Below are 20963 nucleotides of genomic sequence, written 5' to 3'. Positions count from 1 at the left end.
GGGAAGCGTGTAGTATACAGTAGTTATAAGAGAGAAATGGAGCCGAAGTTGGTTTTCTATGTATTTATTATTATTTGTATATGTTCAGGAAGAGGTTGAAACTATAGGGGAAAGGAGGGATACTTGAAAGAACAAATTCTCAGCAGATGAGACAGTGTGGTATCAGAATCGTGAAAAGGATTCTCCTCAAAGAGCATTCACAGATTATTATAATTTTGACAACCACTAGTGGTGTAAGTTTCAAAGAAAAAGACTGGGTTTTGTACAGAAGTACAAGCTAAAGGAGCAATAATCTGAAAGTAGCAATGTAGAGGTATGAGATGGCATCATTGCCTCTGGAGGAAAGGAGAATGAATCATTCTCCCAGAAACAGTTGGTTAATGGACTCTGGAGGAGAGCTAGACTTCAGTTAAGTCTGAAGATGGAGCCTGTGTGTTGTGGAGACCAGACAGTGGAGAGACTTTACAACAGCCTGGGGGTGTCAGGGTGTTCAGGGCACAGACTGAGAAGGACGTCCCAGTGTGAGAGAAGGGCTGAGCAGCCGGAGGGAAAGTACATAGCTAAGGGGAGATAATCTTTGAGGTCCATGGTAGTCTTAAGGGGAGAAATGATTAGGGGAAGAGCACAGTTGATGCTAATAAGCAACAGTTTGAAAAATCTGCTTTGATGTGAAGTTTCAGTGCAACAGGTGCTGAGAGGTCCTAAGTCTTCAGAGCCCAGAAGTTATTAAGGTTCTGCTAGTGAAAAATTGCTGTGGTGAATTTGAAGAGATGTTTACTAAAGAGGATCAGGGAGAGGGGATGGGTAATGGCACCAAGGATGCCAACTTTCTAGTGGAATTAACATGTGCATGACCTCAGAGTTTCCCTCTTTTTTTTTTTTTTTTTTTAAAGACGGAGTCTTACTCTGTCACCCAGGCTGGAGTGTGATGGCACGATCTCGGCTCACTGCAACCTCTGCCTCCTGGGTTCAAGCGATTCTTCTGCCCCAGTCTCCCGAGTTGCTGGGATTACAGGCAACCGCCACCACGCCCAGCTAATTTTTGTATTTTTAGTAGAGTCGTGGTTTCACCATGTTGGCCAGGCTGGTCTTGAACTCCTGACCTCAGTTGATCTGCCTGCTTCGGCCTCCCAAAGTGCTGGGATTACAGGTGTGAGCCACCATGCCTGGCATCGAAGTCTCTCTTGATAGAACACATAGGGCCTCCTGGATCTTTGTTTTGAAACAACCAAAACAACAACAAAAAGCACTGAGCATTGTAACACTCCAGAGTGACTGTTTCAATATTGGAAGCACCTAATTTCTGAATGTTCTACTTTACAGCTCTGATTTCGGTGAAATTTAGCAAATTCTACTCTCTGGTGTGAAAAAAAGTTTCCTAGGTTTGAATAGAATGGATTGATGTCATTGTGATAGTGCTGAAGGCTTCCTGTAACGTTGTTGTTGATATGCTGTACTTAAAGAGTTTTCTAAGATTCTTCTATTTACCTGTTACTTGCCTGCTTCAAGGAATAGTGGGCCAGACTTTGGTGATTCCAGAGGGGTTTGTTTTTTTCTGAGTAGTTCTCTTATAGGTCTATACTTGTATTTTATACCTAAGGCTATCTGAAAATAGCAGAGTTCTCCTGCTGCTAGAGTTAGATTGGGCTCCCTTGAAAGAATACGAGTGGTGGGGATTATGGCCTAGGAATATTTTTACTACTCTTCTGCTTACCAGAATTAGCTCATTTATCCACTTTATGGATTTGGGTGTTATATAGAGTGTTCAGTGTTTTTAAAGATGCATTTTCAAGTAGTGATTGATTCTTCCTGTCAGTACTGCATTTTTAGATCATTAAAATATTAATTATTTAACTTTTCATGTACTTATGCTGGAATTATTTCAACTGTTGAACATTAGGAAGCCTTGGAGAACATGGTTTATAGAAAAAACTTCCAATGGTTAAAAACTATAAAATATTACTAGTAAAGGCTATAATAATTTCATAACAAATTTTTAAGTGTTGATATTTATATATGCAGCACAGGTAAATTGAACATGAAATTGGAAATTGACAAGGATGTTGAAGTAGCAGAAAGTTACCAGTGAAAGTTATAGATGATATTTTGATGTTTAAAAAATCAGTGTGCTGCATTTTATTGCATCTTACGTACCTTTGTTTATAGAATATTCTGTATACCACTGTAAAAGTGATAACATTCTAATTACCATTGTGAGCCACATTCCAATTTCAGAGATGTTAAAATGTAGGAGGAAACATTTTGAAATAGTGAAATATAGTGCATAAAGACAGTGAAGATGTTAATTGTATAGTAAGATCAGAAAATAGTTTTGGAAAAATGATTTTAGCCTTTTATTAGTATATTTACCCCCCAAAAAGAAGTCATATAACTTTGTACCTCTTTACTTTCATGAGAGAAACACACATAAGAAATTTGAAAAATACCTTAAAGTGTATTCAAAGGCATGCCAGTGGTTTATGTATGTTAATCTTATTTGGAGACTTTCAGAGTGAACCTCTGGTTTTCTTGGTAAATACCTTTTCTAAATCATGATACTTATCTACAGTGTCATGTAAGTAAAACTTAACTGAAGTATATAATAAAATGTGTTTGTTCTCACATAATACTTTGGAATGACACCTTTGTCCCTCCCTTGTCAAAGTGATTCGATTCTTAGAAATGAGCTGCATGTGGAATTTTATGCAAAGATATTTTATTTAGTTCATGAAATGACATCCAAACTCATTTCAGTTTCTTTCTAATAAAATTTTCACAGAACTAACTTGTAATATACATAGAAGACTGGCAGTAGAGTACATGGAAACTTAATGCTTACCATCTTTTTAGTTGCTTTCCAATACTGTAAATGCATTAATAATAGCATATATTCACTAACCACATGCATTTCATCCAAACTCGTTTGCCAAGAAAATTTGTTTAATGACAAATTTAATTCTGTAGGATATTGTAATTTCTTATTAATAATTAGAGTATTGTGGATTCTCTAAGTCATGCAGTAGACATATAACTTTTGATTAATGGTAATTTTAAATGTGGCTCTGAAATTTCATATGTAACGGTAGGTTAGAGTACATAATGCAGGTACTGTGTTAGATTTTCAGATTATTAATAAATATCAGGTGATGAAATGTGCAAAATATTTCATCAGCAGGATTGTATATGCTGTACATTTTTGCCTGATCCTTTAAGATCGCAAGACCGACTTTAAGTTTCTGGTTATATAGTTTCATATGTAATAAGCAATTAAGTTTATGTTTTGTAGTATTTATAGTAATAATTTCTCCAGTCGTCCTTAATGCCCCTCCTCCACCTTGAAAATTCTCAAACAGAAACAAAAGTAGAGAGAATAGAAAATTATGGCTGGGCACAGTGGCTCACACCTGTAATCCCAGCCCTTTGGGAGGCGAGGTGAGTGGATCACCCGAGGTCAGGAGTTCAAGACCAGTCTGGCCAACATGGTGGAAACCCATTTCTACTGAAAATACAAAAATTAGCCAGATATGGTGGTGCACGTATGTAATCCCACCTACTGGAGAGGCTGAGACAGGAGGATCACTTGAATCTGAGAGGCAAAGGTTGCAGTGAGCCAGGATTGTACCACTGCACTCTAGTCTGGGTGACAGAGTGAGACTCTGTCTCAAAAAACAAACAAACAAAATTTAAACTCTCATAGATCCATCATCTGGCCTCAAGAGTTGTCAACTCATGGCTAGTTTTGTGGCATGGATACCTCTTTCTCTTTGTCTCCCTCCGACCTGTTTTGTTGTTGAAGAAGAAATTGAGGTATTTCTCATTTCCAGTTTCCTGCAGTCTGGATTTGCATCCCTTTAATGGTGCATGTCATGTGCCTTTGTCTCACATATTTCCTGTGAATTAGGTCTAGAGGCTTGATCAGGTTGAGGATCTTTTTCCCCCTAGCAAAAACACAGATGGTATATGTATATGTTAATACTCTTCATTTAAAAATTGAGCAGCGTGAAAACGTTTCTATTTTCATTTTTCTGTAACGCATTATTTTATACTAAAATAGGGCATGGGTAACAGAAGGATATTTATAATCAGGGCCACTAGATGTCTCCCACCTACTCTTTATGTTTTCTGTGCCATCCACAAAAGATCTTTGTCACCTTCAGACCTCTGCTGGTTCCTTTTGACCCCTGATATACCAGTCCCAAAATCTGTTGGTTGTTCTTTACTTTCGGAGGAGACTGGCAAGTAGAAATGACTATACGAGTTTTACAATTTATGATTTTTAAAGCTTTAAAGGCTTATTTTGTATGGAGCATTGCACTTCTGTATTTGTATTATAGTTTTTACTACACTTGTTGATGATTTTTGTCATTGAGAATTTAAAAAAATTCTACCAACCATTATATTTAAGGAGCTTACTTACTGGGCAAATATTAGGCAGGACTTGTTTTTAAAAACTTGTTTTTACTTGAGTTTCCTATAATTTTTAAAGTGATTTGTTCCTCATAAAAACACAGTTTATCCTGAGAACAGGGGAAAACTAATGCACACTTTTTTCATCATCATTCTCTGAAATCTGTTTTTAAATTCTGGACATGGTTGAGGACACAATGAATAGTTTCACATCCTGCAGCTCTGGTATTGGTCGGTGGCTTTGTACCACTGGCCAAAACAATCACCTAAATAAAGTCAACTTTACCAGCTAGTCTTGTTCTTGCACAGATGAAGCCTGACTGAAGAGAGATGGCTTTTCTGCACCTTGATGCCACTATTTTTGTTTAGAAATGTTTTGAGGATGCCTAAAAAACATTCTACAAGAGAATAAAACTTTAGATTTTTAAAATAAGTAATGCATAAAATGTATTTTCATCCCGTTTTTGGCCCCACCCCATTCTTTAGCCATCCCTTTTAGATGAGAAGTTTTTAACATAGTACCTTCCAAATTTAATGAATCCCAGAACCTGTTTTTCTTGGATATTTATTAACATCTCAAAAGCATATAATAAGGAACAAAGCTTGGGAAGTGCTCATCAGGCACATTGCTCTTTTTATGTCTATATCAAGAGATAACATTACTTTTGATGAGAATACTTGTTCTAATGGGAGGGGTACCTGAAATAGGTTTGACAATCGTTATAATGAGAGATAGTAATTGGTTAGAGACATAAGAACCCTGGATAAAATAATGTCATAGTCAAGAGTAGTAAATAACCACTACAGAGAGATTCAGAAAAGCTACAGGCAAGAGAAGCCATTTTAGTTGGGCATGGGAAGGCAAATAGGAATTTGGTGTTGCAGCGATGGAAGTGGGAACGGGATGTGAGCAAAGGCATGGAAGCAGGAAAATGTGAGGCACGTTGGAAGGAAGGCAGTGGGTGGCTGTTTGACCAGAAGATGAAGTACTGTGGGGTGGGAGAAGAAGGCCTAGCAGGTGATAGGTTTGGAAAATTAGGTTCAATTCCACATTACAGAGGTTGGACTCTAGGAGGCCATAGGAATAACAGTGAAGTCTGCACTTTAGGGAGGTCATTGTGGGAGTAGCTTTTGAGATGGGAGCCAACACCATGCAGTGACTCAGGTGAGTGGGGCAAGGTGAGGAAGTCTTGAATCAGGACACTGGTGTGGAGGTGGAAGACAAGACAGCCCCTTGGAAGGGTTAACAGCCTTGGAGAGGGTGGGCCCAGAAAGGGGTCTGGTTGTTGAGGGCACAGTTCAAACACAAATGTTATTAAATAGAATCATGAATCAATCAATTGCTATGAAATTAATGTTAGTTAAGTTTCCTCCTATTCTTAGTTCTAGAGCCAGTACAAAAGCCTCATGAAGGTCCTGGAGAAATGGGGAAACCAGTCGTCATTCCTAAAGAGGATCAAGAAAAGATGAAAGAGATGTTTAAAATCAATCAGTTCAATTTAATGGCAAGTGAGATGATTGCACTCAACAGATCTTTACCAGATGTTAGGTTAGAAGGGTAAGTACCTATTGTGGTCCTGATAGTATGTGAATGAAAAGTATGTTCTGAATTTTCAGTAAATTGCACTTGAGTGCTGATTGTTCTTAAGGCAAATGTTATATCACTATGTTACTACTTACCCCACTTAGAAAATAATTAATGCTGATAGAAATAATATCTCAAGCTTCTACTGATTATTAGCACTATGTATTTCAGGCATTGGAAGATAATTATTTATCTTAATGGATTAGTAGGGGATTTTAAACTTTATTATTACCAAAATACTCACATACTCAACTTTTTACAAAAGATTTAAGTTGTATGTAACTTGAAACAGTGAAAAAAACAGTCATAAGTGCACAGTTCGCTGAATTTTTGCTATGTATACACCTGTGTAACCATCAGCCAAATCAAGACATAGAATGATCCCATCACCCTTGAAAGTCTCTTTATGTTTTTTGTAGTCAGTACTTCCATCCCCAGAGGCAGCCATTATATTGACCTCTCTAAACATAGAGTAGTTTTGTCTCTTTTTGAACTTTTTATAATGGATCCACACCATTTTTTGTGCCTTTAAGATTCATATTGTTGCATATATCAGAAGTTTATTCTTTTCTACTGTAGTATAGTGATTTGTAATATGAATATGCCATCGTTTATTTATACATTGATAGACCTTTGGATTATTTCTACTTTTTGACCACTATAAATAAAACTGTGGTGACATTCTTGTTCATGTCTTTTGGAGGACTTAAGTGCCCGTTACTGTTTGCTATATACTAGAGAAAGGAATAGATTATGCATTTATATAGCATTAGCATGTGTTACCAGACATTTTCCCAAAATGTTTATACCAATTTACACTCCTATCCGCAATATACAAATTAGATGTCTAGTTGTGCCGTAAGAAGAAGGTAATACAAGGTACTAGAGTACAATAGGCCGAGTTAAAAGCAAGCAAACTACAGAAAATAGGTAGAGTAAGTGAACATATACATTCTGTGCTGAGGCCCCCTGCACTCCTTGTTCCCATTGATGCTGGCAGCCAAGTTTGCCTCCTCCAGAGAAGAGACTGGAAGATCTTTCTCATCAGAATTGGATAGCCCTAGAGAGAAGGGTAAGTACCTAGTGTGGTCCTGAGAGTATGTGAATGAAAAGTATGTTCTGAATTTCCAAGAAATTGCATTTTAGTGCTGATTGACTTGGGAAAGTTTCCAACTTAATGGCACAGCCTGATCACCCTTACGGAAATGCATAGTCAGTGAGTCCTACTCACGTGTTTAGGCCTCATATTCAGCCTCTTGGTCTTGCATTCTTAGTAACAAATAGATAAGCAAAGAATACTAGACATCTCAGGAAGCCCTCAACAAACAGAAAAAAGCAACTTTGAGGGAAGAAAAACTATTAAGGTAGAACACATTAAGAGAAATAACTAATAACCTCAACAAAATAGGGAATATATTACAACCATAAAATAAGAATAGGATACTATTCAAAAGATACACTGAGAGAACCAGAAAGAGCTTTTGAAAATAAAAAAATGAAAATAAAAATGCAACAAAGAGATGGACAACAGTAAAATTATATGAACATTGAAATGACAATCAGGAAATCCAATATTTTAATAATAGTAGTCTCAAAAAGAATTTTAAAAATAGGGAAGAGAAAATTTATCCACAAAATTTTCCATAACTGAACTGCACAAATTTTCAAATTGGAAGAGCCCACCAACTTTTTGTGACAATAGATGAAGATAGACTGCACTCCAAGACATTGTGACTTTTAGAGAACACTGAGGATTTCAGCTCCCAAGGGGGAAAAAGAAAGACCTTTTACAGGTTTCTTAAGAGGCGAAAGCAGGTCACAATCAAAAGGGTTATTAATCAGAATGCCTTCAAACTTCTCAGCAGCAACTCTAGAAACAAAGGAGCAAAATTCTAAAGGAAAATAATTTCTAATCTAAAATGTTATATTTAGCCAAACTTGCAATAAAGTGCACCGGTTAAATGAGGATATTTTTGGACATGCAAGATCTCAGAACATTGAACTGCCACACATCCATTCTCAGGAAGTTACTAGAGATAGGACACTACCATTTAAAACCTTAGTTTTAAATAAACTAAGGACAAGAAAGACATAGAATGTAAAAAACAGGAGATTCAGCTTGTGTGAGAAATGGTGAGAATGACCAGAAGATGATGAAGGGAGAGCCTGAGTGAGAGTTGCACAGGCAGAAGCGACCAGCCCAGACGGAGCCGGTGAGAAAATTCCAGAAGAGACTTCAAGAAGATGCCACTGAAGTTACACCTGATATGGCTGAATGTCTACAGTAGATTTAGACAATTGATGGGAAGTTTGGGATTAAAATACATAGAAAACCATAGTAAGAAAAAAAATTAAATGGGCACTACCTTCAGGGAAAACTTTAAAAAACTTGTTCAGAGAAAACAAAAGTAATCATAGTTTACTACTACATGGCTTAGCCATGAATAAGTCATGATAAGGTAACTGTTGAATACTGTGCATGTAAAAATTAAACAAAGGAGATGAAGAGTATCTCTTTATCCAGCAAGTTGATTAAGTGGAGATCCGTCAAAAGAAGCTTAATTTGTAAAGATTTTTCACAAACTGTTTGCTTTCCTGAAAATTTAAACATTGTTGAAGAAAACTGTAGACTCTCCACAGTCTACAGTTTAAATGATGCTTGTATTATAAACAACCTTACACTTCGTTCAAGAGCCTCAACTATTATTGTTTCTAGTAGAATCGTTTTTGTCATTTTAATAACTCCCCTAAGTATATCACCACTCTCAACACATGTTATTAAACATTTATGTCTTTTTGTCTTGATGTGGTTTTTGAAGATACTTTTATTAATGAGTACCTTCTAAGTGCATTGTAAGTCACCAGGTTTTGGACATTGAACAGCTTTATGATACTAGGAACAGTGTTGAAATGGTGTGATACAAATGCTTATGCACCAAGTTTCACACTTGATGATCAAGACTCCTCAGACCCGACAAAGTCCACTTTTGTGAAAGCTGCCAGTACATAGTCCTTCTGGCCAACCACTGGGTCTCTGTGGGACTGGGCTGCCTAGGAGGTAGTGCAGAGTCACTGCTACCACTGAGTAGCCTTTTTATGTCTTCATTCCATCTCTGGACTGATACCCTTTTTTAAAAAAAAAAAAGTTTTAGAATTTTTATTATGGAAAATTTCAAATGTATACAAAAATAGAGATAATAATGTAATGAACCCTCATGTATTCACCACTCAGCCTCAGCAATTCCTAACAGTTTTGTCTTATGAATTCTTATACCCTCTGAGATGTCCCCCAACAATCTTTGCCTCCTGGGATTCACACCTCTTTGTAGTCTCCATGTTGCACTAAGATTGGTCTGTTTGAGCAATAGAACATGGTGCAAGTAAAATGAAGTATCTCCTTCAATATTATGTTATCAAATATGCTGTGGCTTCCACATTGGTCTTTACTCTTGCTGTGATCATTTGCTCTGGGATAAGCCCCTGACACAATAGCAGCAGCCCTATGTCGACACTTGTGTGGTTTATGGCTTTTTGTGAACAACCAGGTAAGTAAGATTAGAAGCATATTCTCTAACCCCAAGCAAAGACAAAACATTTCTAAATATTTTGGTATGTAGCTCTGAAAGATAAGGACTCATAGAAAAGAAAAATAAAAATCATGATACCATTTTCACCCCTAAAATAACATAAACATCCCTTCATATCATAAAATACTCAGTTAATATTCAGACTTCCCTAGTTATGACATACATATTTCTTTTTTTATAGTGTAGGTGTCAGGATCAAAATTGCAGCTGGTGGATATTCTCTTAAGTCTCTTTTATAAAGTCTGTAGGTTCCTTCTCTATCTTTTTTCCTTACAGTTTATTATTTGAAGAATCCAGGTAGAATACCTCACATCTTTTCTCAGCCTACATTTTGCTGACTGCATCACTGTGGTGTCATTGAACATGTTCTTCAGTTCCCTGTCCTGTGAATTGGTAGTTAGACCTAAAGGCATATTGTACCAATATCCTTAAAGTCAAGTAAATTGTGTGCTTGTGGTATTAAAAGTGTGAGATCTGGCCCATAATATGCATTGTTATCGGACAGGTTCATTACATGTTTCATTTGTCTATTTTCTCTTTTTGTAGCTCATGTTAGCTAGGAATTAAGTGCATTGAGGAAGAAAATATGTTATCAAAGTTGACAATGTGAATGCTGCATATCAAAACTTGTGGAATGAAGCTAATTCCATGCTTAGGTGATAATATGTACCGTTAAATACATATGACTTTTTTTAAAAAGAAGATGGAAAATTACTGAACTAACCATCTTAAGAAATTAGAAAAGGAACAAATTAGAATAAGTAGAAGAAAGAGTGGAAACTTAAAGCTTGGAAACTTAGGAAATAAAAATGTACAGTAGAGGAACAGCAAAGTCAAAAGTTCATGGGAAAAAAAAATGTTAAAATCAAGAAAATAAGGAGAGTCACAAATCCATATAAGGAGTGAAAGCTGGTGTCATTACAGATCCAGACCTTAGAAGATAATATATCACAAAGATGAGAAATTATAAAGTAGAATACAAACATCAAGTATAGAGGCTCAACAAAGCTGAAAGTTCTTTGGAAAAAAATCAATAAAATAATAAAATCAAAAAACGCCTTCCTAAATAGCAAATAATGGTATGAAAAAGACAGCATCCCTGCACATCTTGCAGACATTTGAAAGATTATACGTAGATTTTATGAGGTTTTTTAAATAGTCAAACTCATAGAGGCAGGGTGTAGAATGGTAGTTGCCAGGGTTCAGTGGCAGGGGAGAAAGGAGGAGATGCTGATTAGTGTTTCAGTTATGCAAGATGAATAAGGACTAGATATCTGCTATACAGTATTGTGCCTGTAGATAACAATACTGCATTGTACCCTTAAAAACCTAGATCTCATGGTAAGTGTTCCTACCACAATGACATAAAGATAAGATTATAAGTGAATATTATAAATAACATCCCAATTTTTAAAAATTTAGATGAACTTACTAGTTCCTAGAAAAATATAACTTAGTGAAACTGACATCAGAGAAAAGTAGAAAATATAAGTGTTATAGCTATTAAGTATTAAGTTATAGCTATTAAGTGTTATAATATTAATATAAGCTATTAAATTAATTATTTAAAATCATTACACACGGCTGGGCACGGTGGCTCACACCTGTAATCCCAGCACTTTGGGAGGCTGAGGCAGGCAGATCATGAGGTCAGGAGATCAAGACTATCCTGGTTAACATGGTGAAACCCGGTCTCTACTAAAACTGCAAATTAACCAGGCGTGGTGGCACATGCCTGTAGTCCCACTTACTCAGGAGGCTGAGGCAGGAGAATGGCGTGAGCCCGGGAGGTGGAGCTTGTAGTGAGCCCAGGTCACGCCACTGCACTCCAGCCTGCGCGACAGAGCAAGACTCCATCTCAAAGGAAAAAAAAAAATCGTTACACACAGACACTCACAAAGTCAGACATAAACACAGACTTCCAGGCATAGATGGCTTTGCCAATGAAAACGAAGCAACATATCAAACTTATTTCATGAAATCAGCATGATCTTGATATGAAAATCCAACAAGGTTATTACAACAAAGAAATATTACAGACCAGTAATCTCGATATGGATGCAGATTTACAAGTGAAATCCAGCAATATAAATAATACATTAAAAATCAATTGGTTTATTCCAGGCATGTGAAGTTGGTTTAGGATTTGAAAATCATTTAGATTCACCACATTTATAGGGAAACAGGTGGTAAGTTATGTGATCATTTCATTAGATACAGGAAAAACATTTGATAAAATTTGTCACTGTCATGATAAAACCCCTTAGCAAACTAGGAATAGAAGGGAACTTCTTTAATCTGACAAAATGTTTCTAGAAAAACAAAACCCTCCCAGCAAATATCTATATTTAATAATAATTTTGAAAGCTTTCCCTTTGAGATCTGGAACATGACACTGATGCCTGTTAACACCACTTCTGTTCAGTGTCGTACTGGAGGTCTTAACCAGTGTAAGGAGGCGAGCAAAATAAGTAACTGTTACAAGGATTGGAAAAGAGGAATTAAAATTTGTTAAAATGTATTAATTTAAGAAGTTCATTAAAATTTTATTATTTGCAGTTGACATGATTGTGTATAACAAAAATCCAAAAGAATTAGAGGATTAGAATCAAAAAGTGTTTAGAGACTGGGCACGGTGATTCACACCTGTAACCCTAGCACTTTGGGCACCTGAAGCAGGAAGATTACTTGAGTCCAGGAATTCAAGACCAGCCTGAGCAACATGATGAGACCCCATCTCTACAAAAAAATTATATAAATAGCTGGACACAGTGGTTCATAGCTGTAGTCCCAGCTACTCAGGAGGCTGAGGCAGAAGGATGTCCTGAGCTCGAGAGTTCGAGGTTGCAGTGAACCATGATTATGCCACACTGCATTCCAGCCTTGGTGACAGTGTAAGACTGTGTCTCCAAAAAAAAAAAAAATGTATTCAGCAAGGTTGAAGATTTTAAGGTTAATATTAAAAAGAAAAATAAATTGCATTTCTGTATGTTGTTTTCTTACAAAAGCTAGGAAATAAAACAATTTTAAATAATACTTATAATGCAATCTGAAAATATCAGATATCCAAGAAAGGCTTTTCAGAGTAAACTCTAAAGCAAAGAAAAATTAAATACCTAAATAAATGGAGAACTATCCCACATTCTTGGGGTCGGACTCCTTAATATTATAAAGATGTTGGTTCTTTCCACATTTATTAGTAGATTTAATGCAGTTCCAATCATAACCACGTTTGCATATGTAATTTGACCAGTTGATTCTCAACTGTGACTGGAAATGCAAAGACCTGGAAGAGCTAGACATTCTTATAGAACTATTAAGATTTCTTAGAAAACTATAGTAATTAAAATAATGTGGTATTGTTGCAAGGATAGACAAGCAGATCAGTGGAACACAATAGCGAGTTCATGACCAGTCCAATACATACTTGAACACTTGGTTTAGGACAAAGGTGGCACTATGTGGCAGTAGGAGAAGGATGATCTTCTAAAAAATGAACAAATGAGTTATGCTGGGCCAACTTGATATAATTCAAGACAAAACTGAAACTGCATCTTTACCTCACACCATACAGAAAAATCAATTTTATATGTATTACCTGAAATAAATGTGAAGGCAAACCAGCAAAGCCCTAAAAGTTCACATAGGAGAAAATAGATCTTTGTGATCTTGGCATAGGAAAGGACTTTGTTTTAGGTGTATTTCTACTAGATGGCTGGACTTTTTTCTTTTAAATGACAGCCTACCATTTATTTATTTAATTTTTTGCTTCTCTCGTGCTCATGTTCATAGGCAGCCTACCATTGAATGGACTCTCACTATGTATGTACACGCATATATATTTTTGAGGAACAGGGTCTTGCTCTGTTGCCCAGGCTGGAGTGCAGTGGCGCAGTCACAGCTGGCTGCAGCCTCAACCTCCTGGGCTCAAACGGTCATCCCACCTCAGCCTCTCGAGTAACAAGGACTACAGGTACATACCACTACACTTGGCTAATTTTTTAAATGTTTTGTAGAGATGGGGGTCTCACCATGTTGCCCAGGCTGGAACTTTGTGTTCTAAATTTAATCTTTGGTTTTTAATAGATGACTTTTGTGTATATTATGACTTGATCTACATGTATTATGACTTGATATATTTGAACTTCTTTTATGTTGAACCATATAAAACTGATATTCAACCACTTTTGACCCATGAAAATGACAGTTTCATAAACTTTGACCTAATAAATCTTGCTTTCTGTTTAGTATCTTTTTCCTTTTTTTCCTCTTTTCCTGCTTTTCTAATTGATACAGTTTCAACTGGTAAAGTTTTAGTATTCATGTTTTTCTGTCTCTTGGTTTGGAAGCTGTATACTTTTCCTTTATTAGTAAGACCTATGTATCTTGTAATTGTGAAGGTGTAGATTTATCTTTATGTGTCTACATGTTCAGTGCACATAGTGTACTTTTGATGTGAGCACTGATATTATTCTTCAATTGTGGGACATTCCTAGCTGTAATCTCAAATACTGCTGCTTCATTATTTCCTCCAGTCTGTTCTTTTGGAGCTACTTATATGCATATACTAGAGCTTCTCAGTCTATACTCTTATTTTTTCTCTGTTTGTTCCTTTTCAAATTGTCTCTAGGTAAATTTCTCATTAATATCTTGATAATGGCAAAGTCCAAGTCTGGCTCTGCCATTTACTGGCTATGTGGTTTAGGACAAGTTGCCTGACTTTTCTATACCTCAGGTCCTTATCTCTAAAATAAGGAGAATTACAAGGGTGGTTGTGAGGATTTGTAAAGTGCTTTGCACGCTTCCTGCAATCTAGGATACAGAGAAGGCCTCTGTTCAAGGAGTGAGCTCCACGTCCCTATTTGATTCTCAGAAGAAGCTGACTCCAAAGGGACTTTTCCATCTCCACTTTTTTTTCTTTATTTTACTAGTCATTTCCTGACTTCCAAAGCAGATTCACAATGAAATGCCAAGTGGTAAATATTAGATAGTATTTTCTTAAGCCTCAGCTGTGCTGGACAGAGGTAGTCAGCTGCTTTCCATTCCTGCTTCCCTATGTGGAAGGAATGATGCTGTGGGATGGCCCCTGGAGTGCAGCTTTTTCACCACCTTTTGGAATCCAGAGAAACCTTGCTTATGTTCTAAGACATGGGCTTAACTGGTGTGTAGCTGGCTGTGTCCAGATCATCCTGTCTGCCAATAACTTCTACTGCCTTGTACAGTCTCTAAGGGCACGTTTCCTGAAGGAAACTGGAGGGAAGAATGACATTATTACACTGTTCAGAAGAGTTAAATAGAACCAACAGTCCCTGAATAACTTTCCTCATGTGTAATCTTAGGGAAGGAAGTGTAAGACAGATTCCAAATCATCTAGTAAGCCAATTCCATCCTATATAGTTAGTCTTAGATATTTAAAAAGTAATTTTAATAACATTTATTGAATGCTTTATTATATACCAGTATTATACACATTGTCATATTCAAACAGATGGGCAAAGTAGTAGTAATGTGCTCAGTTTACAAATGGGGAAACTTGGACTTAGGGAAATTAAATGATTTGTCCAAAGTACAGTTAGTAAGTGACGCAAGTGAAATTTGAATCTAGGTCTCAGGGTCAAAATATGTGCTCTGAATCACTGTGCTTTGCTCTTACTTTTATGGTTAGATCTTAGTTGATCTTCTCTGAATGAGAGTATACAGAGAAGTAATTTTGTAACATTGCCAAACACTGGCTGGCAGGTAGCCAGACATTTTATGAAATATGAGTTGTCATTGATAAATGCTAGTGACAGATGAAATTTAATGGGGGAAAAAGAATACATTGAAAATCATAGCTTGAAGGGACATGGAGGAGAGCATCGGATTATACATGCATAGTCACCTTGGTGTAGAAATTTCTTGAAAATTCTTTTCTTGGCTCTTTTTTCAAACTATAGTTCTTGACATATATATGGATGATTGATGAGCATTTACAAGTTTTATCATAAGTTGTGGATTCAGCTTGTAGTTCTGTTACTAGCTGCTATCATGAACAATCTACTTTATTACTTTAAGCTTCAGTTTCCTCATCTGTAAAATTTGGAGAGTAATAACTCTGTCTTAGGGTTCTTACAAGCATACATGGGATAATATATTTAATCCTCTTAATGCAGTTTCAGGAACTTAATAAAAAGTCAGCAGGACCTTTTCAGGCCAGTGCCCTGAGATAAGATAAATAGAGTAGGACTTTTTTAGTAATGGGGTCTCGCTTTGTTGCCCAGGCTGGTCTCAAACTCCTGGGCTCAAGTGATCCTCCTGCCACAGCCTTGCAAAGTGCTGGGATTGTAGACATGAGCCACTGCATCCAGCCAGAGTAGGACTATAACAATAGAAAAATATTAGTAATAGTAAGTACCAAGCAACTTCTGTAGCTCTATATTTCTGAATTGTTAGGTACACTTATGTGTTATTTAATGACTGGGGTATGTTCTGAGAAATAGGTCATTAGACAATTTTGTCATCGTGTAAACATTATAGAGTGTACTTACACAAACCTAGATGGTCCAGCCTACTACACACCTAGGCTATACGGTATAGCCTATTACTCCCAGTCTGTAAACCTGCATAGTATATTTCTGTACTGAATGCTGTAGGCAGTTGTGTAGTACAGTAGTGCTTGTGTATGTAAACGTAGAAAAGATACAGTATAAATATGGTATAAAAGATGAAAAATGGTACACGTGTATAGGGCACTTACCATGAATGGAGCTTGCAGAAGTGGAACTTGCTCTGGGTGAGTGAGTGCTGAGTGGATGTGAAGGCCTAAGACTTTACTGTATACACTGCTGTAGACTTTATCAACACTGTACACTTAGGCTCTACTAAATGTACTTTGCATATTAAGTAATTATGCTAGTATGTTGATGGTGGCCACAGTGACACTAGGCCATAGGTATTTTTCAGCTCCATTATAATGATATGGGACTACCATCATATATGTGGTCTGTTGTTGTGGGGGTGCTGTTGAAGTTCAGCGGGGTGAATGCCCTGGTTATCCACCACAGTCCACTGGCAGCCGCACAGTTTGAGGGAGAGGAAAACAAATGGAAGCACGCTGGAACCGGGGAGGGAAGTATCTTCCTCCTGCATTGTCCCTCCAGCACCTTCTACCTACAGAGCTTAAGTATGCATCATGCATACTGCAAAGGAGAAATGCTTATAGGGGCTGGTTCCATTATCACAGTGCAGGTAATAAAAGGTGTATTTCGAACTAAGAGGCAATACCTTGATAATGGGCACACTACATGGCAATGATGAGTCATCTCCAAGAGCTAATGTATTATGTGTTTGTGGATGCTTGCACTTTAAAAATTGTTTTAATTTATAAGATGGTAAACATTAATAGCCATAATCCACATACACAAAAGCCCTTTGGGGTCCTCAGTTTCTAAGTGTGTAAAGGGATTATAAGTCAAAAAGTTTGAGAACGGTTGCTTTATATTACTGCCTTTAAGTAATGTTCAAAAAGTCAGGCAAAACTCATCAGTAGTAGTAGAAGTCCTGTAGAGTGGTTACCTTAGAGAGGGGCACAAAGGAATCCTCTGGGGTATTGGTAATGGTCTGTTTCTTCATCTGGGTGCTGACTGCTTGATGCTTTCACTGTGGAAATTTATTCAGCTGTACACTTATGATTTGTCAACTTTTTGCATGTATATATTTCAATAGAAAGTTTAAGACTATTCCATTTCTTCCTAACCTATACCTTGCTGTTAAACCTATATGTAACTTTTAGAAATTAGCATAAACTGGCCAGGCGCGGTGGCTCACGCTTGTAATCCCAACACTTTGGGAGGCTGAGGTGGGTGGATCACGAGGTCAGGAGATGGAGACCATCCTGGCTAACACGGTGAAACCCTGTCTCTACTAAAAATGCAAAAAATTAGCCGAGCGTGGTGGCGGGTGCCTGTAGTTGCAGCTACTCAGGAGGCTGAGGCAGGAGAATGGCGTGAACCCGGGAGGCAGAGCTTGCAGTGAGCCGAGATCACGCCACCGCACTCCAGCCTGGGCGACAGAGCGAGACTGCGTCTCCAAAAAAAAAAAAAAAAGAAATTAGCACTTACACTGGCTAGTTTTCATAACTGAGGATAAAAGTCTCACTTGGGCCAGTGTGGAAGAAAGCTGCTTCCTGAACATGGTCTGTGGCCTTTCTCCTCATCTTCAGCTCTGTGTTCTATGAACCGGTCCCCCTACCCACCTCACACCCTGAAACACAAAAGGACAGGTGGTTTCTTGATTGGAAAAGCTTAGCTAGAATGCTAAAAGGCTCTTTGGTTCTTCTCAAGTACCTTGTGGCTCTTCCAGGTTAGGGGTGTGTGTTTGTGTGTTTTTGTACCTGTTCTGAGGTTAATTATGGTTGTTTAATATTTTCTCTATGTTTTCTCATTTGCTTTGAGAGAATATTAACTTTTATGAACTCGTTATGGCCTCTGATTAACCATTTGATTTAAAAAAATTATTTCATTTTTATCTGTCCTTCTGGCTCGTAATATTGCTTCTCCCTCTGATTCTTCCATCCAATTTCTTTCTAGTGTTCTTATACTCTTATAATCTTACTTCCTTCCCATACAGTTTTAGAATTTTATTCTTTAACATATCATACAAATAGTAAATTTGGGTTATCACTTCTCTTCTGCAGAACCTGCTGTCTCCACATTTTTCTGTCTTCCTTTCTGTTTCCTAGCCATAGACATGGCTAACAGTACCATTTGTACACTATACATCTTTCGTGCATCACCTGATTTTATTATTTTACTTTATTTTGGTAAGGTAGCAACTACATGGCCACTTTGGCTGTTTCCTGCTTCCCACTTCTACGATAATAATAAGTAGGATTCACTTGGGAAAAGAGATTGTATGTGGCATAATAAGATTCAGCTAAATAATATAAGAAACTCTTTTTCTGATTCCCTTTTACCCATACATAGGCCATTCCTGACTTCAGAGTCTTATTCCAGGAGTCTGTGCATCAGGAATTCAACATATAGCTTGCTCAGCTATGATGTACCTGAAACTAGTACTAATTATAATACATAAATATTGTAGCCACCATTTATAACAGAGTTTTGATGGGAAACTATTTTCAGAAGTATTATTAGTACTGCTGAGAACACATCTTTTCCCCTCTCGCCTAGTCTTTTGGGCCCCACCTCTTTAGTCTAGACTTGGAAGGAGGGAGCTGCAGACAGGGTGGCAGGCTGTGTGGGCCTTCTTGTGGTTGTTAGAGTGAACATAGGGAGTGGGCAGTGAAGTGGAAATGAGGCTGTGGGTAGAGAGGAGGTTACTGGTAGTAGGAGATGGAGACCATCCTGTGAAAGAGGTCTTGGGAGTGGTGAAGAGGGAGAGAGGGGCTGCAGTGGAATATATCGAAGGACACGAACAGCTACTTGTTGCTCCTTGTCTCCTGGGAGAGAGAAAGGACAAGGGCTGTTGGGGCCCCTATGGTGACTTCTTCTTTCAACCCTTTTACCTTGTCATCTTTTTACCCTTCCTTTTTCCTTTTCTTCCAACTGCCAGCCGGCAGCCCTAGGGTAGAGTGTTCAATAAGAAGAGTTATTTCAGCAGCTTCAGAAGAGGAGTCTTGTTTGTGTTTTCTTCATTTCCTCCCCATCCTTCCCTTTCTTCACTCCCACTGACAGGCGATTACAGTTGAGACTTGAGGAGCTTGAGAGAGAGCAGGGAATAAAGGAAGAAAGAGGAGGGTGGAGCAACTGTTAGAATTGGGGATACCTGGGAGAGAATTACATACGCACTGTTTAGAGCGGGCTTACGTTCTAAAGCACATCTCTTGATCTCAGGTTACCTACTGCTGTTACTTTCTCTAATAGGCTGTTATCTAGTAATTTTATCTAGCTAACAAGGTTGAAAAAGAGACCATGTTGCCTAACAAAGTGCTAGAAACATAAAATTATTGTGTGGATTTCGTGTGCATATCTTTTGAGTGTGTTTGGTATTTCTGATGATTGCATGCTCAGGCATAAATAGTCTTTACTGAACGAGGTACATGTTGATATTTAATTATGGAGGTGGCAGCAGCAAGAATTGGAGCAGCAGGGCATGGGCTGTGGAGTCTTCAGTCAGATTCTGCTGCCTCCTCGCTATCCCTGCCCTGTTTCTTATCTGTGAAATGTGGCTGCACGTATCTGTCTTACAGAATGACTAGGAAGATTAAGAGCCTGGTACATGATAGGTACTCACTAAATATTTATCTTCTTTTGTGGAAGGCATATTTTTGTTTAGATTATTAAACTATGTAAACTCCAGTGGTTCTGATTTTTTTTGTCTAATAGGGTCCTTGAAGTACAGTCAGTTTTGGGTAGATAGCTTTATTTCATTCTCTATTAAAGTGAATCACCTGAAAACATTCATCAGGAGGAAGTACCTAATTTTAAGAATATAAATGACATCTTTGAAATAATTTTAATCTAAATATATCATTTTAAATAGGTGCTATTTATTAAACACGTAACATTAACCAAGACTTAAATAAAAAGGTACCAAGGATCCCACCCCTAGAGCAAACTGCTTTTATTGTTCTATCACCCCTTCTAGTCCAGATTCCTTTATTATGCAATCTTAACAGTCACTTTTTATAAAGGCATTTGCTTTGTCTCTAGGTGTAAAACAAAGGTGTATCCAGATAATCTTCCTACAACAAGTGTGGTGATTGTTTTCCACAATGAGGCTTGGAGCACACTTCTGCGAACTGTCCATAGTGTCATTAATCGCTCACCAAGACACATGATAGAAGAAATTGTTCTAGTAGATGATGCCAGTGAAAGAGGTAAATTTTAAATTTTAATGCCAATAATTTGCTACACCTTTTGTCACTAACGGTTAAAGCTAGTTGCTATAATTTTTAACCTAATAATTTTATACAAAATTCTAATTTATCCCAAAAATACAGCATTTGGATTCATTCACATATGTAAAAAAGTACACTCTTGTGAGACTTAAAATATTTAATTAACATTTGATGTGTGTTGCATCTTAATCTTGTTTCAAAAGGAAATAATGCTATATAACAAACTATTATGCAGGACAGTGAAAAAACTCTCCTCATTTTGTTAGGATTTTCTCTGTGGGAAGCTGCAGGACTGAGAGTAGAGACAGACTGGATTCTGCTTACATCCATGAATGGAGAAATGTAGCTCCATGTTTAGTAGGAAATATCTCTGACAGCAAGATGGAGCCTTAGCTGGGTGAACCTTTGTTCTCCAGATTTTTCGTAGGTTTCCCTATTTTCTCCATTTCTAAGTTTCAGGAATGATCTATAGCTAGGTACATAAAAGGATTAGGAAGGATGAAAAGGTAGGATGTAATATGACTGTCATAATAAATCTCTACAG

At 37.4% G+C, this 20963-nt stretch overlaps 1 protein-coding gene across 5 annotated transcripts in view; it reads left to right on the top strand.

Moving 5' to 3' along the window:
* The window catches only part of GALNT1 (polypeptide N-acetylgalactosaminyltransferase 1), a 124766-nt gene that overhangs the window by 69483 nt on the left and 34320 nt on the right, over window positions 1-20963 (top strand). For all 5 annotated transcript variants that reach the window (NM_001260602.1, XM_077974660.1, XM_077974661.1 and 2 more), the window contains 2 exon segments: window positions 5791-5965; window positions 20232-20398. In NM_001260602.1, the coding sequence (NP_001247531.1) occupies window positions 5791-5965; window positions 20232-20398 (342 nt within the window).

This window comes from Macaca mulatta, chromosome 18, assembly GCF_049350105.2.
Source record: "Macaca mulatta isolate MMU2019108-1 chromosome 18, T2T-MMU8v2.0, whole genome shotgun sequence".
In the NCBI taxonomy this organism is placed as follows: domain Eukaryota; kingdom Metazoa; phylum Chordata; class Mammalia; order Primates; family Cercopithecidae; genus Macaca; species Macaca mulatta.
Note: the sequence above shows the minus strand (reverse complement) of the source record. Positions and strands in the feature narration are given on the sequence as shown.